Source organism: Pipistrellus kuhlii, unplaced genomic scaffold (genome assembly GCF_014108245.1).
Source record: "Pipistrellus kuhlii isolate mPipKuh1 unplaced genomic scaffold, mPipKuh1.p scaffold_m20_p_2, whole genome shotgun sequence".
In the NCBI taxonomy this organism is placed as follows: domain Eukaryota; kingdom Metazoa; phylum Chordata; class Mammalia; order Chiroptera; family Vespertilionidae; genus Pipistrellus; species Pipistrellus kuhlii.
In genome coordinates, this window is record NW_023425515.1 from 180772574 (window position 1) to 180793452 (window position 20879).

Below are 20879 nucleotides of genomic sequence, written 5' to 3' on the forward strand. Positions count from 1 at the left end.
TGTTCCGTGTTAGGGGAGGGGTTGCTGCTGGGGGTGTCCCAGGCCTCTTCTCACTGTGCGGGGGGCTGTTGGGGCTTGAATCCTGTCTTCCCCAGAACTTCCCCAGGTCCCCTAACCCCAGGGCTTACTAGAGATTTTCCGAGTACCTGCCAAGATAGGTCCTGGGAACAATGACATAAATGAGACACAGCCCACCTTCAAGAAACCCAGGACCTCAAGATGGCTCTGCTGCCATGCAGAGAGCAGAGGGGTGGGTCAAGGCAGTGCGTTAGGATAGTATTGTAACTGTTATAAGGCAGGGGTGGGTCAAGACAGTAAGCCAGAATACATCGTGATGTCCTGGGCCACGGGAGGGCTGGAGAGAAGTGGCATGGAGAGTAGGACGTGGTGACCAGCCCTGGGGGGCCCAGCAGTGGCAGCAGGAGCCCAGCACTGAGGTCCACTGAACACACACCGTCCCCAAGCCCACGTTCCACTGAGCACACATCGTCCTCAGAGCCCACGTTCCACTGAACACACACCGTCCCCAAGCCCACGTTCCACTGAGCACACATCGTCCTCAGAGCCCACGTTCCACTGAGCACACACCGTCCCCAAGCCCACGTTCCACTGAGCACACATCATCCTCAGAGCCCACTTTCCACTGAACACACACCGTCCTCAGAGCCCACGTTCCACTGAACACACACCGTCCTCCAAGCCCACGTTCCACTGAATACACACCGTCCTCAGAGCCCATGTTCCACTGAACACACACCGTCCTCAGAGCCCACGTTCCACTGAACACACACCGTCCCCAGAGCCCACGTTCCACTGAACACACACCGTCCTCCAAGCCCACGTCCCACTGAACACACACCGTCCTCAGAGCCCATGTTCCACTGAGCACACACCATCCCCAGAGCCCACGTTCCACTGAACACACACCGTCCTCCAAGCCTACATTCCACTGAACACACACCGTCCCCAGAGCCCATGTTCCACTGAACACACACCGTCCTCCAAGCCCATGTTCCACTGAACACACACCGTCCCCTGAGCCCACGTCCCACTGAACACACACTGTCCTCCAAGCCCACGTCCCACTGAGCACACACCGTCCCCAGAGCCCATGTTCCACTGAAAAGCCCATGTTCCACTGAACACACATGTCCCACTGAACACACATCGTCCTAAAAGCCCACGTTCCACTGAACACACACCGTCCTCAGAGCCCACGTCCCACTGAACACACACCATCCTCAGAGCCCACATTCCACTGAGCACACACCGTCCCCAGAGCCCACGTTCCACTGAACACACACCGTCCCCAGAGCCCACGTTCCACTGAACACACACCGTCCTCCAAGCCCACGTTCCACTGAACACACACCGTCCTCAGAGCCCACGTTCCACTGAACACACACTGTCCTCAGAGCCCATGTTCCACTGAACACACACCGTCCTCAGATCCCACGTTCCACTGAGCACACACCGTCCCCAGAGCCCACGTTCCACTGAACACACACCGTCCTCAGAGCCCACGTCCCACTGAACACACACCGTCCACTGAAAAGCCCACGTTCCACTGAACACACACCGTCCTCAGAGCCCACGTTCCACTGAGCACACACCGTCCCCAGGGCCCACGTTCCACTGAACACACACCATCCACTGAAAAGCCCACGTTCCACTGAACACACACCGTCCCCAGAGCCCACGTTCCACTGAACACACACCGTCCTCAGAGCCCACGTCCCACTGAGCACACACCGTCCACTGAAAAGCCCACGTTCCACTGAACACACACCGTCCTCAGAGCCCACGTTCCACTGAGCACACACCGTCCCCAAAGCCCACATTCCACTGAACACACACCGTCCTCAGAGCCCACGTTCCACTGAGCACACACCGTCCCCAAAGCCCACGTTCCACTGAACACACACCATCCTCAGAGCCCACGTTCCACTGAACACACACCGTCCCCAGAGCCCACGTTCCACTGAACACACACCGTCCTCCAAGCCCATGTCCCACTGAACGCACACCGTCCTCCAAGCCCATGTCCCACTGAGCACACACCGTCCCCAGAGCCCACGTTCCACTGAACACACACCGTCCTCAGAGCCCACGTTCCACTGAACACACACCGTCCTCAGAGCCCACGTTCCACTGAGCACACACCGTCCTCAGAGCCCACGTTCCACTGAGCACACACCGTCCTCAGAGCCCACGTTCCACTGAGCACACACCGTCCTCAGAGCCCACGTTCCACTGAGCACACACCGTCCTCAGAGCCCATGTTCCACTGAGCACACACTGTCCCCAAAGCCCACGTTCCACTGAACACACACCGTCCCCAAAGCCCACGTTCCACTGAACACACACCGTCCCCAGAGCCCGCGTTCCACTGAACACACACCGTCCTCCAAGCCCATGTCCCACTGAGCACACACCGTCCCCAGAGCCCATGTTCCACTGAGCACACACCGTCCCCAAAGCTCATATTCCACTGAACACACACTGTCCCCAGAGCCCACGTTCCACTGAACACACACCGTCCTCAGAGCCCACGTTCCCGCCTTTTTTTTTAATTTTTATTTTTTAATATATATATTTTATTGATTTTTACAGAGAGGAAGAGAGAGGGATAGAGAGTTGGAAATATCGATGAGAGAGAATCATCGATCAGCTGCCTCTTGCACATCCCCTACTGGGGATGTGCCCGCAACCAAGATACAAGCCCTTGACCGGAATCGAACCTTGGACCTTTCAGTCCGCAGACCGACGCTCTACCACTGAGCCAAACTGGTTTCGGCCGTTCCTGGCTTTTTAAAAAAGGCTTTCAGCCCGGCTGGCATGGCTCAGTGGTTGAGTGTCGACCTATGAACAAGGCAGTCGTGGTTTTATTCCCAGTCAGGGCAAATGCCCAGGTTGTGGGCTCAATCCCCAGTGTGAGGCATGCAGGAGGCAGCTGGTCAATGATTCTCTCTCATCACTGATGTTTCTATTTCTCTCTCCCTCTCCCTTCCTCTCTTGCATATATATATTTTAAAGTTTTCCATATACTAAGGCACCACCACCCTATACGGTGTGTGACTATTCCCATCTCCCTTTTCCAGATGTGAAAACTGAGGCACAGAGAGGTCGTGTGACTTGCTCCAGGTCACACAGCTGGTAACAGGCAGAGCCAGGTTCTCACTGAGGCAGCCCAACTCCTGAGTCCAAGCTCTTTACAACTATTCTCTGGGCTCTGAAGGCAGTTGGACCCGGTTCTGAAGCCCAGCTTCGGGGGTTTAATCTTCTCCAGCCTCAGTTTCCCCTCTGCTGAGCAGGGATATGATAACAGGCCCCACCTTATGGGGTTGTTGAGAAGTTAGAATGAGGTCAGGTACAGTGCTTAGCATAGAATCGGGCATGAGGTAAGCCTCAAATACATGAGAACTACTGTGATCAACAGTATGATTAGTATATTAGTCTTTGACATGCCATTTACTGGGGAGAAGGGCTGAGGGGCATGGGGAGGCCTAGTTTGGCACAGGCTGCATCTGAGAGTCTGGGGGACCAGCCGGCGCTGTGCAGGAGTCAGGAGCCCTGTGGGCGCAGCTCAGCGGGAAGAAGGCCTGAGCACCCCTCTGGGAATCAGGGGGCTGAGACTGGGGCCGGGCCGCCGTGGTCTCACCCTTCCCAATGCCTGGCCCCCAGCACTTTTCCGAGCCGTCCATCTTCCTGTACGGACTGGAGTGCTTCGAGGGGAAGGAGATCGAGCTCACTGGCGAGGTGCGGAGTCTGCAGGCCGAGGGCTTCAACAACCACGTGCTGTCCGTGCGGATCCAGGGGGGCACGTGAGTGGGCTGTGGGGGGGGCAGGGGCTGGGGCTGTTAGTAAGTGAGGGCTGGTTCCAGGCTTCTTCCCTGAGGGGACTCAGAGGGACCCAGCCAGGAGGGAGGGAGGGGGTCACTGGTCCTCAGGCTTGGACCCCAGCCCAGTGGGGAAGGGGCTCGTCAGGACCCTCCTCTGCCTTGCGAACCTCCATCCTCTTCCCAGCCTCCCCCTCTCGCCCTGGGACCCCAACGCCAGGCGGAGGAGACCCAGCAGGAGAGGAAGGGAGGTGGAGGAAGTTCTGACATTCGTGCCTTCTTTTCCACCTTTCTGTCTGTGTCTGTGTGTCTGTCTGTCTGTCTGTGTGTCTGTCTGTGTGTCTGTCTGTCTGTCTGTCTGTCTGTGTGTGTCTGTCTGTCTGTCTGCCTGTCTCTGGCACTTGCTGGGCCCAGCTGGGTGCTGTGTGAGCACAGCGACTTCCGGGGCCGCCAGTGGCTGGTGGGCAGCTGCGAGATCACGAACTGGCTGACCTACAGTGGGACTCAGAGGGTGGGCTCCCTCTACCCCATCAAGCAGGTGGGTACACGCCAGGCTGAGTGTGTCCATCTGGGTGTGTGTCTGTGTGTTTCCCAAACTCAGCATTTTGATGCTTTTGTCACACTTTTCGCCACATCGTCATTCCTCTTGAACCATTATCTTCTTAATATTTTTTTCTAAATGAGCATCATTTGTTGCTACTCTATCCTTATCCTAAGGAATAATAGTCATAAAATCATGGGTTTGATGTGGATGGTTGATTTTTTATTAATAGGAAACATAATAAATACATTACCATTAAAATTTTTTTTACTGCCATTACATTTTTTTTTAGAATATGTTTTTACTGATTTCAGAGAGGAAGGGAGAGGGAGAGAGAGATAGAAACATCAGTGATGAGAGAGAATCATTGATCAGCTGCCTCCTGCATGCTCCCTACTGGGGATTGAGCCCACAACCTGGGCATATGCCCTTGACAGGAGTCGAACCTGGGACCCTTTAGTCTGCTGGCTGAAGCTCTGTCCACTGAGCCAAACCAGCTAGGGTTGCCATTACATTTTTAACCATTAAGTTTATCCATGTAGGAGTAAAAATTATCTCATGTAGTAAGCACACCTCACTTTGGACAATGCTGATTCCACATGTTTGGCCATGTGTCTGATTTCTTACCTGTGCGTTAATGTGGAGGCATGGCCCTGGGATGTGTGTGTGTGTGTGTGTGTGTGTGTGTGTGTACACGTGCTGTCAGAGGGTATTTCTGTGTCTGGACAGTCATTTGTGTCCATGTGTCTGTGTCGGTGACCTGTGGTTTGTGTGTTTATGACTCCATGTGTCTGTGGCCTGTTGAGAGTGTGTGTGTGGTCCCTGCATTCACCGGCTCTTAGCATATCAGTGCTGGGAGAAACCTCAGAGGTTTTCTCCAACGCCCGCATTGTACCGCTGGGAAAGCAAGGCCCGGAGAAGTGGACAGGGATTTGCTCTGCAATCTTGGGCAAGCTCTGTACTTCCTGGACCTCAGTTTCATCGTTAAAACAGGGTAACACATACGATGGAGCTGATTTGAGGAATGAAGAAAAATAATGTACGTAAAGTTCTTAGCACAGTGCTTGAGATTAGATGTGATTCTCATTACTGTTACGGCCCTCACCAGTGTCCGAGGTCCCAGCCGGTTAGGGGCAGAGCCTGACCTGACACTGACAGTGCGGTGTCTGCCGCGCCACGGCCCCTCTTTGGCGTGGGGGTGGGGTGCACTTCTGAACACCTCCATGCACCCATCCTTTCAGCAAACATGGGTGCCGGGTGCGGAGGCGGCTGGGGGACCCGTGCACTGGTTAGGATGTGTGAGTTTGCATGGCTCTGAGGATCTGTGTGTTTGTCTCTGCTGCAAACTTCTGTGCAACCACGTGGACCCTGGGTGCATCTGCCAGCGTGTCCCTCTGCACCCGTCTGTGGGTGTCTGTGGACACGGAACTGTATGGGTGTGGGTGTGTGCTCTGGATGGGGCTTTGGTGTTTGTGTGGAAACAAGGGCCGACTTAAAGGAGGGCCAGGGGTGGTGCAGGGGCAGGAATGCGGGCTTTGGGCTTGGGGTGCTGGGGGGTCCAGAATTATGGGTGTTGGGAGCCCAGGTGGGAGCATCTGTGCCCGGGAGCCCTGACTCTCAGCTCCCTCCCCTCCCCAGCGCCGGGCTTATTTCCGCCTCTGGAACATGGCCCTGGGGGGCTTCCTGGCAGTGCCAGACCACGTGGAAGACATGAAGGCGGGCCGTGTGGTGGTTTCTGAACCTGGAACTGGAGGTAGCTGCGTCTGGTACTACGAAGATGGGCTGCTGAAGAACCAGGTACCGGTTTGGTGGCTGAGAGAGGGACTCCAGGGCCCCGGGCATTCACACTCACCGTGGGGAGTGCCGGCCCAGCCAGGAACAGGACCCTGTGGGTCAGAGAGACCCTCAGACACCAAGAAGGTCTGGAGAATGCAGGCTGTGCATCCACCCCTGGGCCATTTATTCTCTCCTCTGGTCTTGGTCCATCATCTGTAAAACAGGGGCCTTGAACCACATGCTTCTGAGGGACTTCCCGGCTCTGAAATCCTGTGACCGAACTTGGGTCCTGGTAGTAATGGTAGATTCACTCTACAAACATCTCCTGAGCACTGTTGGCTGTTGTCATTTTTTATTTGACAGCCTGAGGGAAAAGAGGTCAGTGGCCCTGACTAAATAGTCAGGTACGGCACGTTTCAAAACTCCTTGCGACACAGTGGGTGAAAATGGCTGCAATAGAGAACCAGTAAGCGAGTAAAAGGAACAGGCAATGACAGTGGCTCTGACAAGGAGACCCCTTTCCGGGCGATGATGTCTGAAGAGGCAGCCATGCAGGTCCCCAGGGAAGGGTGTTCCTAGCAGAGGGAACTGTCCGTGCAAAGGCCCTGAGGTAGGAACATGCCCAGCATTTTCGGGGACTCGCAAGACCACCAGAGGGACTGGAGTGAAGGGAGGGAGGAAGGAAGTAGCAGATGATGTCAGAAAGGTATCCTCACGGGCTCTTAAAAGGGTTTGTCTTTGACTTAGAATGAAAGGGAACACTGGCTCTGTACCCGGTGCCATGCTAAGCCCTTCACATGCATCCCTCTTAAAAAAAAAAAAAAAAAAAAAAAAAATATATATATATATATATATATATATATATATATATATATATATAATTGATTTTTTTTTTTTTTTTACTGAGAGGAAGGGAGAGGGACAGAGAATTAGAAACATCAATGAGAGAGAGTCATCCATCAGCTGCCTCCTGCACAACCCCCCACTGGGGATGTGCCTGCAATCCAGGTACATGCCCTTGACCGGAATCGAACCTGGGACCCTTCAGTCCGCAGCCCGACACTCTATCCACTGAGCCAAACTGGTTAGGGCGACATGCTTCCCTCTTTAATCCTCAGAGGGTACTGTGGGCAGATTCCATCTGACTCTCCATTTAACAGGGTAGGAGAGCTGAGTACAGAGAATTTAGGTAAGTGGCTGAAAGTCACACAGCCCATCAGTGTGTCTGGCGAGGCTCGTCTGGTGCGAAGGCCTGTGTCTTGGGAGTCAGTCACGGGAGGTTTCCTGGAGGAACTCATAGTTTTCCAGCCCTTGTATGACTTCTCACCCTCACAACAACCCGCCCTCAGGGATTCCCATCTCCACGGAAACCAACGTTTAGGAGGATTGAGAGATTTGCGCAGGACCACAGTCCATAGGGATTTAGAGCTGGGTCTGTCGGGGGTGTCTTTCTTTGGGGGGCGGGGGTCCCTGTGGAGAGGAACAGTGCCTGATGCCCTCCTGGGGCCTCAGGTGGCCCCCACCATGAGCCTGCAGGTGATCGGGCCCCCCAGCCCGGGCTCCAAGGTGGTGCTGTGGGCCGAGAGCCGTCTGCCCCGCCAGACCTGGAGCATCAACGAACTGGGCCACATCTGCAGCCAGATGTTTGAGGGTCGGATCCTGGATGTGAAGGGTAAGGTGGGGGTGTGCGTGGGAGGAGGCACCTGAGGGCCAAGGAGTCCCCAGCTTGCTCTGACCATCTCTCTCCCCATCTCTCACTCCTCCCCAGGCGGCCGGGGCTACGACCGGGACCACGTGGTGCTGTGGGAGCCGACCAAGGACAGGGCTTCCCAGATCTGGACTGTTCATGTGCTCTGATACTCTACCCTTCCCCCCCCCCCCCCCCCCCCCCCCCCCCGCCTCCCCCAGCTCTGGAGGCTTTCTCCGGGATGGAATGTTTTTATAAGTGTGTTGTTGTTGTTGTTGTTGTGTAACATGAGTCGTTTTCTAATATCCTCCTGGGCGTCCTCCTGTCTGTGCACTTGGTATCTGCGAATGGGGTGAGAATTCCTTCACCTGCCTTGGTCTCCCTACATCCAGGCTGCCTTCTTCCCTCCCAGCTCATCGGGGCTCGGGTGTAAGGCCTCCCTCTGCCACCAGAGGGAGCCCTGGGTCCAGACTTACTAACTGGTGAGCGTAGTCTTTTCTGCAGTCACTCCAATGATTTAGCCCCCTCTGAGCCCGGTCTGGCACTGGGCTGGGGGGGACATACACATGACCAAGCCCCTGGGCCCCACCCTCAGGGAACTCACAGGTCCAGGGGAAGGTTCTGATGATGAAATGTCAGGTCTCTGCAAGGTGATCCTAAGGGGAGGAGCCTCAGGATCAGGGAAGCTGGAGTGGGAGCTCCCTGGCACCACCCCCTGCTGAGGGGGGCATGCGTGGCTCCTCCGTGCTGTTGCAGATCTGGAGTTTGGGGGCCCTTGATGTCAGTGACCACACATAGGACCCAGCTCCAGGTACACGACAACTTTATTGACCCCCAGCTGTGTGATGCTAACAGTACCTCCCTCTGTAGGCCATTGCCCCCAAGCCACTTTCTGTCAATTTCCTCAACTGGTGACCTCTGTATCAACCCCTCCCAAGGACTGGGGATGGGGAGTTTCTCTCGCCATGTCTCAGAGGACACAGGGCTAGGGCTGCGGCCTGCCACCTCAGCTGAAGTGGAGGAACTGGATGAGGGTGTTGGTCAAGAAGATGAGCACACTGCCACTGCCCAGGCCGCTGAGTGCTGGGGCTCCGCCCTTGATGTTCTTGATGGTGTGGATGGTGGTAGTGGAGGAGATTAAGGATCTGGCGGAGGTGGCGGAGGTGGCAGAGGTGGCAGATTTGGCAGAGGCGGCAGAGTTGGCGGAGGTGGCAGATTTGGTGGAGGTGGTGGGTTGGGTGGTGGTAGTGGTGGCATGGGTAGTAGTTGCGGAACTGTTTTGCAAGATTCCACTCTGTATCTGCAAGAGAAGTGGGGCAAGCTCAGGGGGCTTTTGAACCTCACGTTTGTTTAGAGACAGAGATTCCCCTACCCAATGCAATAGTGGTCACTTCTCTGTCCCATGATCATGACGTCTGTCACCGGTTCCCATGGAGACAGTTGGCTGCTTCCTGCCTTGATACAGTCCCTAGCCCACCTCCCACAGAACCTTCCTGTCATCTCCAGACCCCCAGTTCCTCCAGCTGCCTTCTCCCCTCCCAGCTCATCTGGGACTCCGGTGTAAGGCATCCCTTTACCACCAGAGGAAGCGCTGTGTCCAGACTTACTAACTGGTGAGTGTAGTCTTTTCTGCAGTCACTCCAATGATTTAGCCCCCTTGACCTTACCAGTTGGGCCAGAGGCTTAACCTATCTGAGCCTCAGTTTGCTCGTATTCTGAATGGGGAGAAGAGCGCATTACAGTGGAAGGGGTGGAGGGGTGGGGGGTGTCACATGGGAAGGCACCTGCCAAAGTGTGGGTGGGTGGATGGAAGGATGGGGAGAGTACAATTTCCTGCCCGAGGACGTGGCCAGATGGTGATCAAACTGTTCTCAATGCTTGATCAAGCTGCAGCTAAAGCTGCTCTCGATGGAGATGAAGCTGTTTTCGATGGTGCTCAAGCTGTTCTTGATGCTTCATCAAGCTGCTCTGGATCAAGAACTCGATGGCTCCCAGCTCTTACACTGACCAGAGCCCTCTGGGCGCGGGAAGCTGCTAAAGCTGCTGCTGGAAGAGCAGGGCTTTGAGACGTCGCCCATTTCCGGAGTGGGTGACTTCTCCCTTCTCTCCGTTCAGAACACCTAGCCTTCTCTCCCTGGGGGCTCCCCGCCACCTCCCAAAAGGATCGGGTTCCACACGGTCATTTCCTGGCCCCTTCCAATCAAACCACTGCCCCAGGTTCCTTGTGGGCTGATGCCACCCTCACTCGGGGCTGTCTTTCCAGGCCTCTAAGTTCACCAGGACTCCACAGCGCCCCTCGGGTGCGTCAGGGTTCCTGGCACCCTGAGCGTGCTCCCAGCCTCGGGGACAGGCTTCTGTTGGGGGCAGCCTCAAGGAAGTCTGAACACAGCCAGGAGGGCTGGGAGGTAGGGAGCCAGACCCCCTTGGTCCTTGGTTTGCCCCCTGGACCCTTTCTGCCTCTGTTCCCCCGGGAGAAGACGGGGTGCCCAGGAGTCTGTGGACACCTGCTTCCTCCGACGCAAGCAGGTCTGGGGAATCTTGGGCAGTGGTGCCAAGGGCTGGGTGCTGCTCTTACCTGGATCATAATCAGGAAGATGGTGGTGACTAGGAGGAAGTAGAAGCCCTTCATCTTGGGAGGATCTTGGTAGCAGCTTTTGGAAATGAGCACAGTGCTGCCTGGTGCGCTGTTTTTGAACCAGAGAGGCGGGGTGAAAGGGAGAGGAAGGAGGGCCTAAGGGGGGGAAGGGGGTTGTTGCTTCCTTTTTTTTTTTTTTTTTTCTTACAGATTTCAGGGTTGAGGACACTGGCCCTAGGTTCTAGGACCCTGGTGGACGATGCATTCTGGGTTGGGACCCAGACCCATCTGAAGGGATAGGAGGTGGACAAACAAGGGGCAGCTGTGGGGCAGTAAGCTGGGGCTCCGGGCTTGGAGCAATGCCTACTGGGGATGGAACCCTAGTTTAATTACCTATCAACTCTGGAACCCTAGGCCAGAAACTGTACCTTTCTGAGCTTTTAGCAAAAGAACAGCCATAGGATTAAGTGCAATATAACCCATTTAAATGTGTGAACACATAGTAAATAGTATATACTTAAGAAAAAAAATCCCTAGCCAGTTTGGCTCAGTGGATAGAGCATCAGCCTGTGGACTGAAGGGTCCCGGGTTTGATTCTGGTCAAGGGCATGTACCTGGTTGCAGGCTCCTCCTCAGCCGGGCATACAGAAGACAACCAATTGATGTGTTTCTCTCACATTGATATGGCTCCCTGTCTTTCCCTCTCTCTAAAAAATCAATGGAAAAATGTCCTCATGAGGTGAGGATTAAAAATAAAAGTAATAAGATTGGGGCAGGGTTAAGGAGCTAAAAGAGAAGAGGTTGGGATAGATTTAGATTGAGAGGTAAGGTTGTATGTGGCTCCATAGGTGCAGAACATTAACATTTGGGACGGGGTGGGAGGGTAGATTTCTGTGAAAACAGAGGAGCTTGGTGTTAGTAACCTGGGGATCCAGCTTTCAGTGGGCCCATTTCCTTTCAGCTTCACATTTCTCATTTCAAATAGGAAGACTATAGCGAACATTTCAGAAGTTTCTTCAGACCTAGCATTTTGTGATTTGGGTAAAGAATATAGCACATAGCCCAAACTGGTTTGGCTCAGTGGATAGAGCGTTGGCCTGCAGACTGAAGGGTCCCAGGTTCGATTCCGGTCAAGGGCATGTACCTTGGTTGTGGGCACATCCCCAGTGGGGACTGTACAGGAGGCAGCTGATTGATGTTTCTCTCTCATCGGTGTTTCTAACTCTCTATCCCTCTCCTTTCCTCTCTGTAAAAAAATCAATTATATATATATATATACACACACACACATACACACACACACACAGCGTATTTTTCTGGTGTATAAGACGATTCCCCAATTTTACAGTTAAAACATATTCGCTGTATAAGACTACCCCCCACTTCAAAGAAAAGACTTACTTTGCTGTCAAGATCTGCAGGTAATTTTTGTGTCCTTCCGAAACGCCAATCTGCTGGGAACCCAGAGACCTCGGAAAGATATTCAGAACCCTTTAAATTAGGGAATAGAGAACTAGAGGTCAGACAAATAAATATTAGATGAGGTCAGACTCTCATTTTCTTAACTTTGTTTTTGGGAAACATCTTTTTAAAAATAACAACGTGGCAAAGTTATGATACATTTAGTTTACATAATCATCCCAAGAAGTAGGCTTTTATTAGGATCTCTATGACAGATACAGAAACTGAGGCTCAGAAAAGGGCAGTCGCTTCAGCAGGAACAGCCAGCTAGCATGTGACAGAGCCCAGCCTCCTAGACTTAAGTTATGCTGACCCATAGTATAGTCTCATCTATAGCTATTATTATTTTCCAAATTTCTACAATGGAAATGCTTCCTGTCATAATAAGTCTCGAACTTACCCCAATAAACGTTATTAAAAAATAAAATAAGCCGAAACTGGTTTGGCTCAATGGATAGAGCGTTGGCTTGGGGACTGAAAGGTCCCGGGTTCGATTCCGGTCAAGGGCATGTACCTTGGTTGTGGGCATATCCCCAGTAGGTGGTGTGCAAGAGGCAGCTGATCGATGACTCTCTCATCAATGTTTCTAACTCTCTCTCTCCCTTCCTCTCTGTACAAAATCAATAAAATATATTAAAAATAAATAAATAAAATAAAATAAAATAAAATAAAATGGCCTGCCAGGCTAGAGGGCTCCCATCTGTCTCACACACACTAGATGCTTGCTGAGTGCCTGCTTCAGGATCTCTCAGGGTCCTGGGTAGGAGGAAGGTACGTGGTAAAGCCTGATGCCTAGGTATCTGCCAATTCATGCTCCCTAGTCTTACTGTGCGGGAAGCACTGAACAGAACACAGCAGGTCTCACGAGGCCAGAGCACTTCCCTTACCAGCATAGTTTTTTTGTTTGTTTGTTTGTTTGTTTTTTTCTGCATCAGATTGGTTTAATGGATATTTACTAAACATTTTATCCCAAAAGCAGAGGAATATACATTCTTCTCAAGTGCCCATGCAACATTCCTTTTTTTTTTTAATATATATTTTTTATTGATTTTTTACATAAAGGAGGAGAGAGGGATAGAGAGCTAGAAACGTCGATGAGAGAGAAACATCGACCAGCTGCTTCTTGCACACCCCGTACCGGGGATGTGCCCGCAACCAAGGTACATGCCCTTGACCGGAATCGAACCCGGGACCTTTCAGTCCACAGACCGACCCTCTACCACTGAGCCAAATCGGTTTCGGCCAACATTCTTCTCCACCCCCCCCCCCCCCCCCCAGAAAAAAACACACTCTATTTCAAGAACAAGGAATTCTACCTAATACTTCTGGCTATTTTAATTTTGACACCTGAGATACTTCTACTCATGCAAGTCATATCTTACATCCTCCCAATAAGACAATGAATGCGAATAACATTCATTGTACCATAATTTCACTCTTACAATATTCATTCATTTTAATAATGGTGGTTCTCTATTATTTGAATTAGCATTATCATCACTTTATAACATTTGATTCCCATCCATCACTTCATATCATTTGATTAAAAAAATTATGTGATCAATGTAAGACTACACAAGAATATATAGAAATTGTTATGTAATCACTGACTTTACTACCTGCATAGTCTTAAGCAAGTCACTTTATCTGTGCTTCAGTTTTCTCTTCTGGAAATCTCATAATGTTGGCATTGGGCACTTGAAAGGCACTCATCAATTGGTAGCTAGCTTCTTTCAGCCTCCAATTGGTGTGTCAAGAAGGCCTCAAAGAGCCTGCCCTTCCCTGAATGCAGTAGACTAGAAAGTCAAATCCTATATAATAAAAGTTTAATATGCTAAGTGTCCAGTCATCCAGTTGGCCATTCAACCAAAGCATGCTATGCTAATGATATGCTAAGGCCACTCAACTGCTTGCTATGATGTGCACTGACCATCAGGGGGCAGATGCTCAGACCTCTAGGTTAGCTTGCTGTTGGGATCTGGCCCAGCAGGACTGAGTGAGGCTAGCTGGACACAGCCTGGAGACTTCCTGTGGTCCCTCCCCGACTGGCCAACCTCCTGTGTCCCTCCTTGGCCCCAATGTGCACCATTGGGGTCCCTTGGCCTGGCCTGTGCCCTCTCACAATCCAGGACCCCTCCCAAGGGGGGGGGGGCGGTCAGAGAGCCAGTTTCAGTCCAATAGTGGAACAACCGGTTGCTATGATGTGCACTAACCACCAGGAGGCAGATGCTCAATGCAGGAGCTGCCCTCTGGTGATCAGTGCACTCCCACAGGGGCAGCACCACCCAACCAGATGCCAGGCTTATGGCTGCGGAGCTCCTGGCCCTGCAGCAGCACTAAGAATGTCCAACTGCTGCTTCCTGTGGGGATTAGGCCTAAGCCATCAGTCGGACATCCCCCAAGGGCTCCTGGACTGTGAGAGGGTGCAGGCCAGACTGAGGGCCCCCACCCTACCTCTCACTGCACGAATTTCGTGCACCAGGCCCCTAGTGGGAAAATATTTGAAAACGCCATCTTAGCCACACAGAGAAAGGGCTTTGGTGGCTGAGCCCATGTCATGGGTGCCTGAGATCAGAAGTCACAGAATCCCAGACCATCACAACTGAAGGTTGAGGGACAAAGATGATGGCAGTGAAAACTTACGCTGCATGGGTGTTGGGACAGGTACCTTGGATGAATCCTCTCATTTGATCCTCATGGAAACTCTGTAAAGTGGGTATTATTATCTCCATTATATAGAGTAAGAAACTAAGCTGAGTCACTTGCCCAAGTGCACGCAAGGCAAGAGCCGGCCCACAGCCTAGGTTACCGGATCCAACCGGCATCACAGGTCCTGGAGGTAGGCTAGGAGGTTTTAAGAGAAATAAAGACAAGAGAAAGCGGGGCTTCAGGAGGACTGCTAGTCCATGATGAGACTGCAGTAACTTTATTAGTTGCAAGCGTACATTTATGCGGCTTTTCTGGGCATTTCTCCAAGTGCCCCTTTCCCAGGACAAGGCAGCCCGACAGCTCCTCAAGACATTCTTGGAAAAGATACATAGAGTAAGCATCTGGCTAGATATCGTTGAGAACAGCCTAGCTGAGAACATCCAGATAAGTCGTGCATCACGCGCACTCTCTAACAATGGGGCTATGGTCTGCCCTGTCCTTGGATGACCCTGAAGGCTTAGGGGAGAGCAGGTAGGCGTCCCTACCCTATGCTCCATCCTTGCCCTCGGGCCCCACGGAACACGGCTTCCCACAGCTCCCCCTTTTTAATTTATTACAACTTAAGCGGGATGCTGTCCTTCTCTTGATGTAGCTGAAGTAGGCGGATGTCTATGGCTAACTTGTACATTTGCTTACAGATTAATCTTATACAGAAAGGCAACAACATGCATAAAAGTACCAGGAAACTTGCTTCTGCAATTAGGCCTATTACTCCATGAATGAAAGCACTTATAGTTGGGATGTTGTCCCGTAGCCGGGACACAAACTCCGAGGCTTCTCTGGCTATATCTATATCAAGCTTTGGTGCATTCAGCAAATTTTGGATTTCTCCATGCAACATTCTCAAATCAAGGGAGGTGTTTGCATCATGCCATATACCCTGAAGATGCCTTTTGACATTTCCCCATGGAAACCTAGAATCATTATATTCTTTTGGGGTTATGCAAATCCATGAGAATGCGGCGTGGCATTTTAGAGAGCTTTTCACCTCCAAGCTTACAATTTCATCGCCTAGGATTTGTACTGCATTATAGAGAGCGTTCACCCTTTGCTCTATTTTCTTGTCCCAGTTCTCTTGGGTTTGTAGTGCTTGCGTTACATTGTAAGCCAGGTTGTTCACATAGTCTGCTGTCTGAATGGAAGTTGTTAATGATATGGCAGATGCAGTGGCAGAAGCAATTAAAGTGATTAAGGCAGTGATACCCGCTATTAACAATCCTACAAATCTTTTCGTTCAGCCTAAGGCTTTTCTACTGTCTGAAGCACAGCAAGCCCCGTGTCAGAGTACCACTCTTGGGTGGTGTTAACTGGCAGGAGGACAAATACAGGTTGATATAAGATTAACAAGGAAGGGGTAGTGCTATTAATGCAATTGGTTAGACTGCAATTATTACAGGCGAGGCTGGTTATTCCAGTTTCATTATCTAGACTAATACTAAAATTACCCAGTAACAAGGCATAAGGTTCAGGTACACATGCAGATACGCTCACATTCCAGCTGCTCCCCGAGCCACTAATGACTCCCCTTTGTGGCTGCACCGTCACATTCTCCTTCCCGACAGTGATATAGTCCATGGCAGCCACCATTTTCCACAAATCTCTTTGGTAAGTAATATTGTCCATTGTCCAAAGTCCAGTCACTAAGTTCTTTGGCCGAAGATTGCTGTTCGTCTCGGCCCAATCGCGTAGGGACCTGCGGCAGACCGTTTCATTCGCATGACATGTCCGCCATATCAGCCCAAGGTCATTTGTAGATGGCCCCAGAGGCCCACAAGGTTTGACTCCCTGTGGGTATGTCCCAGGACCACGGCGTGCTGTGGTGCCATTTTTAGCAATGTATCTAATAATAGCTATCCATACTCCAGTGGATACCTGCAGAGTGATTGGTATCGATATCAGACAGCCTCTGGACCATGGTGCAGCCTTCTTTATCCTCAAAGGAAAAACACACTGGTGTCCCTTTGGTAACTCCTTGATAATTGTACCCTTCTGCCCAGGCTGGGGAAATGTGGCCCGAGGACATAAGCCCCAAGACCTTGGTGTCATTAACATAAACAGGAATGTTCTTATCCTCCCAGGTTGCTGGATGCAGCAGCGGTGGGTTGGGTACATACGCCCAGTAAACAGCAGCATGCACAGCCATCAATCGCGATAGTAGCCATAGGAAGGAAACCAACTGCGCAACCACACGGATCTCTGGCAGCTTGTCACGGTGAAGGGAAACTCTCCATCGCCGGCCCCCACGCTGCCTCTTCTTCTGACACATCAGGCCGTTCAGCTGGGCTCGCAGCCGCGCGATTTTGCTTTGAGGCATGTCGAACCCACCGCTCTGGCAACCACCACGGGTTATCGTCTCCTGTAGGGAAAACACAAACATAGCCTTGACCCCGAATTAGTACTGGATCCGGCCCATGCAATTCCCTAGTCAGTGGATCTCTCCAGTATACATCTGGAAAGCGCTTTGGTGTGGGCTCCCAAAACCGCTGAGCCGCTGTCTGGCCGTCTTTGTCCATTTGCAAAAAGTTTAAAATAAAGATTATATGATTAAGTAAATTCCTGGGGGTGTGGGTATAATACTCCCCCTTTTTAATTTTAAAAAGCTGATTTTTGAGTTCTTGATGAGCTGGCTCCACAATGCCTTGCCCTGTGGGTTGTAAGGAATGCCATGTTTAAGGGAGATTCTAAAAGTTGTGCAGAACTGCTGAATATTTTTTACTGCAGTAGGCAGGTGCATTATCAGTCTTAATCTGCTGTGGAATACCCAAAATGGAAAAACAATATAATAAATGATCTATGCAATGCTTGGCTCCCTCACCTGTCTGAGGTGATGCTAGGATAAAGTGAGAGAAGGTATGTAAAGTTACATGAACATATTTCTGCTTCCCAAAGGAGGGAACATGCGTAACATCCATATGCCATAACTGATTGGGCTTTAAACCTCGGGGGTTGACCCCAAAATGAGGTACAGGTAAGAGCTGTGGACACTGAGGATAATTTGCCTGGCGGCCTCACGTGAGATCTTAAATTGCCATCGAAGCCCTTGTGCTGACTGATGATGTAGCGCATGAGAGTCTTTTGCTGCCTGGACTGGATCAGTGATGGCTAGGAAACAGCCCTGCGTTTGACCGTCCGCAAGCTCATTACCTTCCTCTAAAGGTCCTGCTAGCTGAGAGTGACCCCGAATATGCCCTATAAAGCAAGCTCGTTTGCAAGAGCGTAAAACTTCTTGAATCTCCTGAAACAATTGCTGTATTGTCTCATTGGCAGCAGCAATATGGGGTACTGTCTCTATTAGGTTTAGAGCTAACACAGCATACTGGCTGTCTGAGTAGATATTGATAGGTTGAGGATATATTGTCAAAGCCTGCTTGATGGCGAATAATTCTACCTGCTGAGCTGAGGTATAAGTAGTATTCCAAGAGCGCTGGCAATCAAAGGTAGTGACTGCCGCAGTCCCATTTGATGACCCATCAATGAAAACTAACAACGCCTGGGGAATGGGCTGAGCTTTTACAATTGAAGGAAAGATGAACGTTGCTCTAGAAGCAAAGTGAATAATTTTATCAGGAGGGTAATGGTGCAATATTTTTCCCGTGTAATGAGCCAAGGCTAGAGGAAAAGAATTAGTCATGTTTAGCAACCAGTCAAGTTGTTTGTCTGTATAAGGAATAGCAAAAGCAGCTGGTTCTTGTCCAAGGTATAAAATGCTACATTTCCTTCCCTGCTGTATCCTTTCGGCCACAAGCTCATAAAACGGTGGCAAAACTTTAGAAGGGGTGGCGGCTCCATGTAACCACTGAAGCACCCCGTGCTGATATAGGACACCTGTTGGGGTAAGGGCAGTTGCCAAAATTAAAAGCTGCCAAGGTTCATTGTGTGAACAGTAAGTTAGCTGGGAGTTAGTAATGGCCTGTTCAACCTTTTGTAATCTCTGCCTAGCCTCCTTAGTGAGCTGCCTTGGCGAAGTAGGATGAGAATCACCTTCGAGTATGTCAAATAGTGGCTTTAGCTCTCCTGTTGTGAGTCCTAAGGTAGGACGAATCCAATTTATGTCCCCTAACAACTTTTGAAAATCATTCAAAGTCCTACGGTCTGCCATTCTAATTCTGATTCGCTGCGGCGCGAAATGTCTGGGGTATAATGTATAGCCCAAGTATCCATATGGATGCTGTAATTGCACCTTTTCATTAGCCACTTGCAGACCATTCTGCCTTAATCCTTCCTGCATATGCCCATAGGCTGCTGTCAACTCTTCATGCTGTTCATGAGCTAGTAAGATATCGTCCATATAATGGATGATATATACCCCTGGATGGTTCTGCCTAGTCTTTGCTATAGCTATTTGGACAAACTTCTGGCATAAAGTTGGACTATTAGCCATGCCCTGATGATATCTAGTCATTGGCTCTTTCAAATTAGCAGACTGTACACTAAAAGCAAATCTCTGGCAATCCTTTGGGTGCAGAGGGATAGTATAAAAACAGTCTTTTAAATCCACAATTATTTTAAAGGTTTGAGCTGGTATGGCCATAGGTGATGGCAATCCGGGCTGTAGCGCCCCCATCATAAACATGGTTTCATTAACTTTTCTTAGGTCCTGTAATAGTCTCCATTTCCCTGACTTCTTCTTAATGACAAATATAGGTGAGTTCCAGGGAGAATTGGAGGGCTCAATATGCCCAGATTGTAACTGCTCCTGCACCAGTTGCAGGGCTGCCTGTAGTTTCTCCTGAGTCAGAGGCCATTGATCTACCCCTACTGGGTCATCAGACTTCCATTGAATCTTATCAGCATGAATAGCAGGAGAATCAATGGCCTCTGCTAGAAATGTCCCAGGCCTGCTCTGTCTAGCTTCCACTTAGGGAGGATAGGTTGGGTTATATCTTGCCCTTCTTTACCAAGGCCTTGATCAGGAGCAGTCCTTGATTCATCAGCTGATTTGTCACAGTAGCATTTGGACTCCAAAGATACATACCCATTTTCTCCATAATGTCACGTCCTCACAGGTTAACGGGCAGAAACGGTACTACACAAGGCTGGAAACTACCCGACACCCCCTCTTTATTCTTCCAATTCAGTATTCTGCTACTTTGCTGGGGCAATTGACTCTGCCCTATCCCTTGTAGGAATGTACTGGTATCTTGTAATGGCCATGCGGCAGGCCAATGATCAGCCGAGATTACTGAAACGTCCGCGCCAGTATCTAGGAGTCCAGTGAATCTTTTCCCATCTATCCATAATTCTAGCTCTGGCCTCTCCTTTTTTACCTCCTTTATCCAATAAGCATCAGAAGATCCAAACCCACTGGTACCTCTTCCCCATCGGCTCTGTAGTAAAATCTGTTAAGGTATAAATAAGAGCTTGTATTTCTACTGAAATATGAGGTTTGAAGGATCTTTGCTCCTTTGCTGTAGTATATCTAGCCTTTTTAGAACTGGATCTATATGTAAAAATGGTTAATACTTGAGATAAAAAATTTATTTTAATGTGGTAGTTAATACTATTCCTTGTGTTAGAAATAAATCAAGTCCCTAAGCCAGGGTTCCTTGTAGAATATAAAATATTAAGTATTTTGACTTCTATGTAGAAAGGTGTGTACACCGACCTTCCTCTTGGGCAACTTGTAGTAATGTACAGGTGCTGACTGCTATCATGGTAAGGTATCTTTACTTTAAAAATAAAGCAAATTTACTTTTGAATTCATAAGCTATAAATGTTGCCTTGCCTTTAGCTTAATTAAAATGTAGGTGGCCATATACAGTTAGGATTCAATTATTTATAAAACATTGGCTTCTCATGTAACTTAATTTATATGATATTGATTATATTGCAAAAGCTAATTTATAAAGTAACTTAAGTAGGTATCTTTAATTTTAAAAAAAATGGCAAATAAACTTATTCAGTAAAACTTATAGGTTTGATACTTTATTGGTCTGATCTAAAAGCCTGGCTTTTGTCTTTCTTGAAATTCTACTGCTGTTGAAAAATTTGGCTATATTTAAGAAATATATTGTTTTTGCCTTTCTTACAGGTGAAAACTTTTATAATATTTAATATATTTCTATTAATTTTTATTTGATAAGGCTTTCCATGCAATTTTAAGTATATTAGATCTGCTTTAAAAAGTTTTCCTATAAGAAAAGAGAATAAATTTCTTGCATTACTCCGGGCCCTTGGAGCTTTCCAAGAATCATCTCTGTTAATGCCTTGAAATTTTAACATGGAAAAAACCATCAAATAAATATCTATATATGATTTAAATATTTTAATATTAAAATATTTGTTATTATT

At 49.7% G+C, this 20879-nt stretch overlaps 2 protein-coding genes across 2 annotated transcripts in view; one reads left to right on the forward strand and one right to left on the reverse strand.

Annotated features, from left to right (window-relative positions):
* CRYBG2 (crystallin beta-gamma domain containing 2) overlaps positions 1 to 8150 on the forward strand; it is a 30212-nt gene extending 22062 nt beyond the window's left edge. The window contains exons 18-23 of the mRNA XM_036447772.2: positions 3685 to 3824; positions 4254 to 4377; positions 6019 to 6177; positions 7669 to 7828; positions 7925 to 8024; positions 8060 to 8150. Of these exons, the coding sequence (XP_036303665.1) occupies positions 3685 to 3824; positions 4254 to 4377; positions 6019 to 6177; positions 7669 to 7828; positions 7925 to 8013 (672 nt within the window). The 3' untranslated portion in view covers positions 8014 to 8024; positions 8060 to 8150. The remainder of the gene's footprint in view (positions 1 to 3684; positions 3825 to 4253; positions 4378 to 6018; positions 6178 to 7668; positions 7829 to 7924; positions 8025 to 8059) is intronic.
* Positions 8151 to 8649: 499 nt separating this feature from the next.
* LOC118724479 (CAMPATH-1 antigen-like) lies at positions 8650 to 10570 on the reverse strand. Its single transcript, XM_036447768.2, has 2 exons — positions 10419 to 10570; positions 8650 to 9143 (listed from the first exon to the last, which is right to left on the reverse strand). The coding sequence occupies exons 1-2, from the start codon at positions 10470 to 10472 to the stop codon at positions 8850 to 8852; spliced, it is 348 nt and encodes a 115-aa protein (XP_036303661.1). The 5' UTR covers positions 10473 to 10570; the 3' UTR covers positions 8650 to 8849.
* Positions 10571 to 20879: the final 10309 nt, after the last annotated feature.

What these genes read in the sequence shown, in the direction of transcription:
- LOC118724479 (XM_036447768.2), bottom strand. Translation starts at nt 10,472, where the DNA reads ATGAAGGGCTTCTACTTCCTCCTAGTCACCACCATCTTCCTGATTATG. An exon ending in TCTTCCTGATTATGATCCAG is followed by an intron (nt 9,144 to 10,418) that starts GTAAGAGCAGCA and finishes CTTCTCTTGCAG; the next exon opens with ATACAGAGTGGAATCTTGCA.